The sequence below is a fragment of the Nilaparvata lugens genome, chromosome X, assembly GCF_014356525.2.
Source record: "Nilaparvata lugens isolate BPH chromosome X, ASM1435652v1, whole genome shotgun sequence".
Classification (NCBI taxonomy): domain Eukaryota; kingdom Metazoa; phylum Arthropoda; class Insecta; order Hemiptera; family Delphacidae; genus Nilaparvata; species Nilaparvata lugens.
In genome coordinates, this window is record NC_052518.1 from 104,710,967 (window position 1) to 104,722,685 (window position 11,719).

The 11,719-nt window shown below is 33.5% G+C and overlaps 1 protein-coding gene across 1 annotated transcript in view; it reads right to left on the reverse strand.

Moving 5' to 3' along the window:
- Nucleotides 1-2,302: 2,302 nt before the first annotated feature.
- LOC111054009 (glucose dehydrogenase [FAD, quinone]) overlaps nucleotides 2,303-11,719 on the reverse strand; it is a 68,732-nt gene continuing 59,315 nt past the window's right edge. Inside the window, exons 4-6 of the mRNA XM_022340966.2 lie at nucleotides 8,155-8,450; nucleotides 4,832-5,164; nucleotides 2,303-4,036 (exon numbers count right to left, since the gene is read on the reverse strand). Of these exons, the coding sequence (XP_022196658.2) occupies nucleotides 3,132-4,036; nucleotides 4,832-5,164; nucleotides 8,155-8,450 (1,534 nt within the window). The 3' untranslated portion in view covers nucleotides 2,303-3,131. The remainder of the gene's footprint in view (nucleotides 4,037-4,831; nucleotides 5,165-8,154; nucleotides 8,451-11,719) is intronic.

Sequence of the window (11,719 nt, forward strand, 5' to 3'; positions counted from 1 at the left end):
AAAGTTTAGGCCCTTGATAATAATTATTATACTATATAGTAGGTAGGCTACTAAATGATAACTATATGTTAAACTAGAGTAAGACTTCCATATAGCTTATACTTGCACAGTGAGCCAAGAAAGTAATACAGATAGCATAATCGCTTGAATTAGAATAAACATCATTAACTTTACTTATATTAACGGTTTAAAAAATGTCATTGATTGGTAACAAATGTTTAGTTTTGGAAACTTGAGAATATTTCACAATATAGCCCATCAATGAAATTAGGCCTACATAAAGAGTCACTTTATTGGCTACCGTACTCGAATATACATTTCAAATTTTGATATATTACATTATTTGAAATTCGATGACTCATTCAAAAGTTACATATTTACATTATAAGTTTAGAGTTGCACCTCGATCATCCGTCGTCAGTTCCTGATCTTGTCCATTAATTTAATATTATTTAAAAAAATTAGGAAGCTTGAACATAAAATTGTCATACTTTTGTTCTTCTCTAAGCTAATGTATTATTATCATGTATAATTATTAGTCTTCAAGGCACCTAAAATAAAATCATCTCTTTTCATTTTTAAAATTCTAGCTTGTAAATTTCTTGGATTTTCAAGTTTTCAATAGATCTCATCATGCATTCATAAAATAATGCTGTCATTTGTAATTTCTATATACAGTAAATAGAATGTACTGGACCAAATTAAAATTCCAAATTTGAGAAGATTAAAAATAATAAATGCATTGTAGTCCTAAATATATTTTTTATCCAGTCTCCTTGAATTATTAAATACAAATTCAAGGAGATTGGATGAAAAATGAAAATAGTAGGTATTTATTTTTTTATCCAATTTATTCAAAATCTGATTTTTCAGTAGACTGCTAATAAATATATTACTGGTCCGGTCCAATAAATGTTTATATCTTTGTTCAAATGACTACTCTATCTATTCCATCCAGAATCTTAGGCCTACTATAGGTACTTACTTTTTTAACGTTCCGATACAGCTATAATTTGGCATCTGGGATGAATAATCTAGGTGCTATTAATGTAGAGTTAAAATATTTACATTACCTTTCTATAAGGTTCATATTTGGTGATGATAAACTTTATCTTAGGTCAAATCATAGTTACATGAAATCATTATGGTTACCTACATAATTATAGGGCATTATAGGTTCTATGTGCGGTATAAACACAATAATTGAATCAAAATTGTCACAACCACTTACTTATGCCTAAGGAGAAAAATTTACGGTAAAATCAATCTCTACGACATACTTGAGAGCTCTGGGATTTTCGAAAAATAACAACTTACAATAATAGCTTACTTTTAAGCTTCCACGTTTCTGGGCCATGTAAGTTGACATAATATATTAATAATATTTTATATTTGAGTTGAGTCATACATTTTTATATATAAATGTCAGATACACTAATAATATGTCAGATAAACTCAAGATTGAATCACTTTTCCAACCCTTTCAGCACAGATAACCATCAACAGATTTCAATCAATGCTGATCTTTAATCATCCTATTTTAGATTTTAGTAGATGAAAAAATGACTAATACCAACAAACCATAAAGAGATGGTACGTTATATCTTATCCAGGTATCCGATCAGGATTTATTGGAACTACAATAATTTGCTGTTGATGATCTCAATAATATGATATAATAGTTACTGTTTATGTTTCAATGTATATAACATGTTGACTTTGTCTTGTGCTTTATGACTTGCTGAAAATGAAGAATTATTTATTTATTTTTCCTACAGTTACGTTGAAAAGTGGCCATTGCTGCACTGATTACAGAACGCAAAGAATCACTTTTCCGCTCTAGTGCGGGAAAAATTTTTCTGCACTCCAGATTTGCAACATGGCAACGCAAAATACTTAGTAGGTTATATGGAGCAACAGTGCAGCAAAATCAAAATGAAGTTGGTAACAGTGACTGGGCTGCTATAGTGAGCAGAGGTGCAATGAAGCACAACGCGCAAATTATTAGTATTATATATTATAACCAAGGACAACATTTTTATTCAATTTGACAATAAATTAAGGTTTTTATTAATAATAAAATTACACAGAAAAACATTTGATGCATTTCAGGCAATTTTACCCATAATTACCCACTTTTCATATTCAATGGTAACTGTAGGAAAAACTTAATGTGAAATACGTGCCCAAAGTTCCTCTGCTGCACTCAAGAAACCATTCCGCCCTCGCCTATGGCTCGGGCGTAAACGTTTCTTTCGGTGCAGCAAACTGTCACTTTGCGCACTAGTTGCACAAATAACTATATCATTATTCGATCTGAATCAACCTTAATCAATACAATTCTTTCAACTATCAAATACATACCATAATTTCTATTTTGACAAACAGCTTGAAGGTCATTGATATAAAATCTCACGAAATATACAGTACCTACTTTATATTTCTTGTGGAATGTCTTAATAGAAACTATTGTCGAATTAGTTGTATTTTAAAAATCCTTTGCCTCGAATAACCTCCTGAGTCCTGCCATAAAATTTGATTCAATGCATTAAATTCCTGATGTGCAAATTTTAGAACATTCCATCATACTCAATTGAGTCCTGGCCGAAAATAGACGTTTCTGCTTTGAAGTCATGATATGCTATTTTTAAAAAAATCATTTCTACTGGAGGAAGTAGTTGATCCTAAATCAATCTGATATCAGTGTATCTGACAGTGTCATCTTTCACATAGAAAATTGATTGTCAACCTACACATGGTTCACAAACATGTTAAGTCTGCTAAATTTTTAGTATTTTATACTGAGTTCTTCTGTCAGTTGATAATTTAGGCTAAACGCTTATTCCCCTCTATAATTTGCTATAATAACAATTTTATTGTTAAATTTACATACATTTTTATTGTACAACTAACGGTTTAAAAAATGTCACGGATGATTCATCATAGTTATTTTTGTAAAATTTCCCAACAGCGATGAAACCATTGACCTGACTGAAGTTGTGGAGCTTCTGATCACCCAGCTACGCCGGCTATGTCTGGTCAGTCTATCAACATCACTTTTACACTGAAATTTCACCATGAAACATGATGAAGATTCAGATTATCAACATCACTTTTGCACAGAAACTTCATCATACAACATCTTGTTGCGACCAAAATTCTTTAATCATGTCTGCCCCCTTTTCAGCAATCATGATAACAGGTGCATTGATGTTGCCACTTGTAATCTGAGGCATAATGGATGCATCAATCACCCTGAGTCCTTGAATTCCATACAACCTGAGTTGCGGATCGACCACTGCTTCAGGATCTGTGCTGGGACCCATTTTACAAGTACCTGACATGTGGTAGATTGTCATAGTGTATTGTCTGATGAAACATTCCCAGTATTCATCGGTGAAAGGGGGCAGATGTTTGCAGCCCGGCACAGTTTTCCTGTGGAAGCGGGCTCCAAATCTCTTCATTGCTAACGTCTCACCAATGGCTAGACTAGCTTTCACTCCTTCCCTCAGGACCCTGAGATCCTCAGGATGTGTGAGGTAGTTATGGTACATGAGAGGATAATGGAGAGCGTTGCTACTCTTTAACTTGATCCTTCCCCGACTTTTCGGCCTGAGGATCATGGGGAACACACCGAACACATCCTTGTTCGACAGATCCCCCAGGAAATCATCGTAGAACTCCTTGGTGAGACCATGTGCGTTGGCAGATGCTGTACCCCCATCGGAGCTGGTAGTTGTCGAGGTCAACATAAACTCCATGTCAGGCCAGTCGTCTGATATGTTTCCGTATTTTGTGGTGATGAATCCCACTGTCTCAAGACCGACGCTGGAAGTTAGAGGACCATCTCCGCTCACTGCATACCTGAGAGCTGCGTTCAAGTTGACCACTCGATTCATGACAAGACTGACTGGGTAGTCCACTTGGAATACAATTCCTCCAACGGCGATGTGATCCATCAAGTTCTCTCCTACTCCTGGAGAATCGTGGATTACTGGGATATTCAACTCGTTCAAATGGGCTGCTGGTCCAACCCCTGCAACAATTTCACAATCTCCAATCAGATAAGCATATACAGCTGTGCTTTTCGAATATTAAGTTTGTTTTTTGCTCCTGCAAAATTATTTCTTTAATATGTGAATATTTCCTATTTTAGTGATAATAATGTGAAATATTTCCTCTATGTTTGGTTTTGAAGCATTTAAATTTAAAACTCTACGTTGTGAAAATAATTAAGGACTGAAAATTTTGTGAAGTGAACAACTACAAGACTTAACCTATTTCGGACTATTGTGTAATCTTATCTAAATTTGGGAGAGGAATAGCACAAGGTTACTTTTTTTCTCTCTATCATTTTGATGATGTACTCAATCAATAAAGAATAGAGATAAAATCGCCCCCTTGTGTAAACATTGCATTAATTGGAAATATAATGGGCCTACACATACAATTAATTATATAAAATATTAAATTATATTATTCATTTTAGTAGTAGCCTTAACTAGTCACCTTAGAAAATAACTAGATTACTTATCCTTCAAATATTTCTCTCAAACTATACACGACTAGTTCCGAGATTTATGTTATAATCAAGTGTTCGTTTTTCAAATACTCTTTGACACCATAGATGTTAAAACATGTTTGTAACTTTTGATTAACCTCGTTATATTTTTAGACAATATTCTAGTGTTATATTACATTCCCATTCAAATAGTAGGCTACATTGACAAAAATATTTGTTATTATAAACATTTTAATGGGTTATCAATACCGGTACATAAAGTGAAGAAATTCACTAATAATAGTCACTTTTCAATATCAGTTATCTCACCTGACACCATGAGTAACTGAGGTGACCCGATTGCGCCAGCAGAGAGTATCACTTCTCGTTTGGCGAGGACGGTTTTCTTGACGCCGTTCTTAATGAATTCGACGCCATACGCTCGTTTCGTCTCGGCATCTATTAATATTTTCGTCACATGTGACCATAATGACACATGAAGATTTTGTCTCAGTCTGACGGGTCGCAGAAATGCTTTCGCCGCACTGCATCTATAGCCACGCCGCATCGTGAACTGGTAGAACGAAAATCCGGTCTGATTTTCACCGTTCACGTCGGTTATGGGGTAACCCATTTCTTCACCTGCCTGCAGGAACGCCACACCTGAAAAAAGGTTTCTTTTTTAAAGAGAATTTTACAGCAAACTCAAAATGCAATACTCAGTTCAATTTTATTCAAATCAACACAAGATACACAAAATGAATCAAAATACAAAACAACACAATCAAATTACAAATTTCTAAAAAATACAAAGAGCTTCATGGTGGGGTGTGCTGAAAAGAAAAAAAGGATGAAAAATACCTAGCCAACTATGGTTTCCCATGTAATGGGCTGGTAGAGGGTATAAAAATAAGGAATGAAAAGTGAAGAGGAGCAAAATCGGAGTAGAAGATGGGAAAAAAGAGAGAAATAAAATATTAGCAAAAATTTGTGAGCGAGTCCACTTCTAACAAAAATATCTAAAGAAATTATTTCTGTAATATGTAAATATTTCCTATTTTAGTGATAACATTGCGAAATATTTCTTCCATGTTTGGTTTAGAAGCATTTGAATTTAAAAATCTACGTTGTGAAAATAATTAAGGACGGAAAATTTTGTGAAGTGAACAACAACAAGACTTCACCTATTTCGGACTATGTGTAGCCTTATCTAAATATTTGGGAGAGGAATAGCACAAGGTTACCTTATTTTATCTCTCCCTATCATTTTTATGATGTACTTATTGTATAAATCAATAAAGAATCGATAAATGGCATTGCAATCAGTAGTTTGAGAGAAATCTTGAGCATTATACGTCGATATGGGAGAAAAAGCAACTGTGAGTCCTGTTTTTTTATATCAAGTTTAGTTTTTCTACTAATCTTAGAGTCTGTGAGAAAGTAATCCGGAATAAGGTTTATTATCAGTACTTATACAGAACAACTGTTTCCTTAAACATTCAATATTGGTGTGATATGTGACATATCTAATTGCTGTGGGCGTTTAAACAACGTTTGCTGGCTTCAGATGAAATCAGCATAGACATCTACAGTTTAAACTTGAGTTTAATGGGCTAGACGCAGTTTAAAACGAGCATCTGCATAAGACCCTAAGTTTCTGGGTGTCATGATAGACAGTAAATTGTGATGGGAGGCACATATGAAATACGTTTGCACAAAATTGTCCAGAGTCTTATATTTATTAATAAATTTGATAATAGATGTTTGATAAGCTATCTTCCAGAGTCGTATGTAAGGTCAGCCCATTTTGCCTTTATCCAGAGCACTTTATCATATGATCTTTTGCTATGGGGTAACTGCGCACATGTCCAGGATATCTTGCTGCTTCAAAAGAATGCCAACAGAATCATTTCATACTCTGATAGGCTGGCTCACTGCAGGCCATTGTTTAATAAATATAAAATTCAAACTGTTATAAATCTCTACATTTACTCTGTTCTGTTGTACACAAAGAAAAACTTGAATGAACACCAGCTAAGGAAAGATATACATCCCTCCAACACAAGAAGTAATAGAACTATTAATACACGTTTTTGTAAGCTATCAAAATCGCAGAACAGCTATGAAAACGTTGGCTTAAAATTATTTAACAAACTGCCACAGGAATGGATAGAGGCTCCAGCTGGTCTATTCAAACAGAGGGTGTATAGCTGCTGGCTACTAAGAAATCCTTTTTATTCACTTAATGAATTTTTAGAATTGCAAAGTATTGTGCTTTTTACTGTATAAAATATGTATGTGTATGAAATTTGAACTGTATTATCAAGAGTAGCATTTTAAACATTGGGACATTTATATTAATGTGAGACATTTTCATTAATAACAAATTATTATTGACAAAGAGTCTTTCAATTTCTATTTCAATTTATTGGAAAAATATTTACATTGTAGTGAATCAGTGTGGATGCGACAGGCACACTGCCCAAAACCGCACTCCACACAAAATACTAGAGAGGAAAATAAACAACTTATACAGAAATTAAACAAATTTCAGAATTACATGCTGAATCTTAAAATAAAATACTAATTATTTATATAATTATATTCGTATCGTACAATATGAATAAGTTTAATTAAAATAAGAAAAATGAGTTGACTAATTAAACTAAACAAAATTACAAAGAAAATGATAAAATAGAGAAGAAGTAAGGTAAAGTTATATATTTAGAGATAGAGTAGTATTTAGAGATAAGTCTTACGAATCTCTTGTAAGAATAAAATATTGGGATTATCGACCATTTAATTGAATTAATTAAATTAACTTGTGATTTTTATTAGATATGGACTTGATATTTTAGATTTTCCTATTTTAATGTTACCTTATTATGTAAATTAGATAGGTTCATTTTTCAACCCATCACTAAGTGACTTCACTTTATATCTTTATATAAATGTGTTTGTGTTTGTATATATATGTTTGTATATATATATATATTTGTTTGTTTATATATATATGTATGTGTGTTTGATATTGAATTTGAATTCGAATTTGTTGTGTGTTGAATTAGAATTAGAATATGACGTTGACTGTAGCTATAATCAGTTGAATGTCAATAAAATTATATTTATTTATTCGTTTATTTAGACTCTTCAATGTTTGATTCATAATGTAAGTAGAAGCTAATACCTGACTGCTATGTCGTAATTAATTGTTCAAAAGTGATTAATCATTTAGGGCCGGTTTCCGAGCTCGGGATCTAGCCAAGTCCTAGACTTTAAACAGCTGGAGTCAGAAAATTGGTTTTCCAAAACGGGGCGTAGTCGCAGTCATTGTCATAGTCACGTTTGAATTAAATTTCGAAAAACTAGAAAATTGAACACAAAATAAAATGAAGAGAAAATAGTGTAAAGTTTCAGCTATTTTGAATTATTTAGGAATGTCTAATTTCGTCAAGGAAAAACGTTTCCAATTATAGAAATGAGAAAATAAAAACTACGACTACTGTTATAAAAGCTGCGACTACGCCCCGTTTTGGAAAGCCAATTTTCTGACTCCAGCTGTTTAAAGTCTAGGACTTAGCTAAATGCCGAGCTCGGAAACCGGCCATTAGACTGCTTATATGGAGAGAAGTTTCTGGTTTTTGGTAACTTACCAAGAGGTGTCATCCAAGGGGCATCCATGACAGTGAGGTAGCCCCCAGTGCCGTGATACCTAGTGTTTCTGGCCAAATAAGGATTGGTCTGGTCCTGCGATTTCTTAAAATAGGGCAGGATATCCTCGTAGCCCCAGCCCTCGTTTCCCAGGGCTTCCCAGTAATCATAATCCCTCCGGTTTCCTCTGATGTAGAGCATAGTGTTCAGTACAGAGGATCCTCCTATCACTTTTCCTCTAGTCCAACAGCATCTTTTGTCCTTCATCGCTTGACATGCTGTATCTGATGGTTGTGTTCTGTGTTATATCGTAAATACATTCATTAGTTCTTAAGATCTATATGGAATACTTTCTTTTATATATAAAAAAGAGTAATAATACCCTTTGAAATTAATGAAATAACAAATTAAGAATACAAATTATAACTACTAGTTTCATTATTTTTATCATTTACTGGCTGGCCCGTCGAACTTCGTACCGCCAAATAGTTTAATGCATGACAAACTTTAGCTGGATGCACACCTGAGGAGGCGCGATGCGGCATTTTATTTATATAGATAAATTCATACTGCAAAATAAATAATTTACTAAAAATCAATTAATTCTGAACACCGGAGAGAGCACAATTATTCGAAACAAAGCAATGTCTTTAGAGCATGTAAGTCTTTAACCTGAGGCCGCACTGCTGGATGGTTATACACACAACAGTCATTTTGTTTTTAGTCTGGGCGTTTAGAATGAAATACATGGGCGGTTATGGAGCAGCACACACTCTTGTCTACTATTTACCGATGATTATAACAGCTGATTTACATTTCTGTGTGTGGCCAGCTCACAAATCTTCTCCCATAAGGATTACATGAAAACTTTAAAGGACCGTAGGAAAGAGTCCTGAAGTCGGATTATAAATTTCATAGGCCATAAACCTTGTCCTGAACATAACGAACACAACTAAAAAAAATCATCAAATTCGGTGAACACATAAAAACGTTATTGAATGTCAAAATTTTAGGCTCAATTTTTATTTATATAGATTATTATTTATAATAATTATTTGAAATTTTATAACCTGACGATGGTGTGAACACTGAAACTAGTTGTTTTAGACTTGAATTTTAAAAAACACTTTTGAAGTGAAAATACACTTACTTTTGTAGTGACGATCGTTTCGACCTGTTGTTGGTCATCATCAGACTGTGGGAATTTACTCAGATGACAAGGCTATGTGTGGTAAGGGATGAAGGTGGTGGAATAGGTTGTGGTCGCCTGAATTCCCACAGTCTGATGATGACCATCCAACAACAGGTCGAAACGATCGTCACTACAAAAGTAAGTGTATTTTCACTTCAAAAGTGTTTTTTAAAATTCAAGTTTAATTTTAACAGTGAAAAAGTATACAACGCATACAACAGAGAAGTGAAAATACACTTACTTTTGTAGTGACCTTTGTTGGTCATCATCAGACTACAACAGAGTAACTAGTTTCAGTGTTCACACCATCGTCAGCTTATAAAATTTCAAATAATTATTATAAATAATAATCTATATAAATAAAAATTGAGCCTAAAATTTTGACATTCAATAACGTTTTTATGTGTTCACCGAATTTGATGGTTTTTTTAGTTGTGTTCGTTATGTTCAGGACAAGGTTTATGGCCTATAAAATTTATAATCCGACTTCAGGACACTTTCCTTTAAAGTTTTCATGTAATCCTTATGGGAGAAGATTTGTGAGCTGGCCACACACAGAAATGTAAATCAGCTGTTATAATCATCGGTAAATAGTAGACAAGAGTGTGTGCTGCTCCATAACCGCCCATGTATTTCATTCTAAACGCCCAGACTAAAAACAAAATGACTGTTGTGTGTGTAACCATCCAGCAGTGCGGCCTCAGGTTAAAGACTTACATGCTCTAAAGACATTGCTTTGTTTCGAATAATTGTGCTCTCTCCGGTGTTCAGAATTAATTGATTTTTAGTAAATTATTTATTTTGCAGTATGAAATTATCTATATAAATAAAATGCCGCATCGCGCCTCCTCAGGTGTGCATCCAGTTAAAGTTTGTCATGCATTAAACTATTTGGCGGTACGAAGTTCGACGGGCCAGCTAGTAAATGATAAAAATAATGAAACTAGTAGTTATAATTTGTATTCTTAATTTATTATTCAATTAATTTGAAAGGGTACTATTATTATATTTTATGAACATTCATTAGTATTCAACATCCATTAAATACCATATTATTGCCTACAAATAATACACAAAAACAATACACAATATATTTAAAAAAATCACTTGAAAGTGAAAAAAAATCATATTGATTTAAATTTCTTAAAATTCATTGGCGTTACCAGCAAAACCTTATTGGTTTATGTTCTGGCGACGTTTTTGGCGGCTCTAGCCTATTATAACTACGACATCTATGATCCGGAAAATCAACCACTAAATACGAACATATCAGGGAAGAATATGACTTCATAGTGGTGGGGGGAGGGTCAGCAGGATGTGTGATGGCTAATAGACTGACCGAGGTGCCTCAGTGGACCACACTTTTGCTGGAGGCCGGAGGCCAAGAGACTGAACTCACCGATGTGCCAGTCCTATCTCTCTACCTCCACAAGAGCAAATTCGATTGGAAATACAGGTAAAACAGCCAACAATTTACATTTTCTTATTTATTATTATAGGAATTACTAGTACCCTCTTTCATACAGAGTGTTTACTAACGGGATTCACAGGATTTCTTGAAGGTTTGGAAACGGTCAGCAAACAAATTTTTCAATTTTTTTTTCAAATTTACATAGAATCTTGAGCAATAAAGTTTATACAATTCAAGAAATGATATAATATACTTATTAAAACAAACAACAAAATATAGAACTATACTAACAATCTTGAGCTATCACAATTTTATTCTTGTATAAAATTCTTGTATCAGATAGGAAAGAGCTTACATAGGCAACAAAGGCCTGTGCGTAAGCTCGAGTTATCGTAACAATATGTGTTATATCTATAATTATAAAGAGAGATCTCAATTTTCATTAGAGATCTAAACTACATTAAATAATTTTCAATTATGAAACTATAATCCCCATGCATTAAGAAGGGATAAAAAAGTGAAAAACTAAATTATAAATAACTTTAAATTTAGAAATAAAAGATGATGAAAACCAAGGAATAGCGAGGAAGGCTACAATTTAAATAACAAATTCAAGTCATGAAAACAGATCAGACAAGCATGACAGAACTGAAAAAAATCTAAAATGGTATTGCTAACGTATCAATGCAGTGGCTTATTCTATTGTACAAACGTGAAGTTCTGTATAGCCTATGTAAGAATTGTAATGATGAGTCGTTCTGATGAGTGGCATGTAAACAGAATATTTGGTCTTGGTCTATTAGATGAGACATAAAGTTGCAACATATTTATAAATTCTGGCATGAATACTTGATTGTTTAGTATATTATATAATAGCAAGAGGAAACCGACATATCTCCTTTCTTCCATTTTTTGAACATTAAATAACAACCTTAGATTGCCTGTTCAAAAAGCTATCGGACAG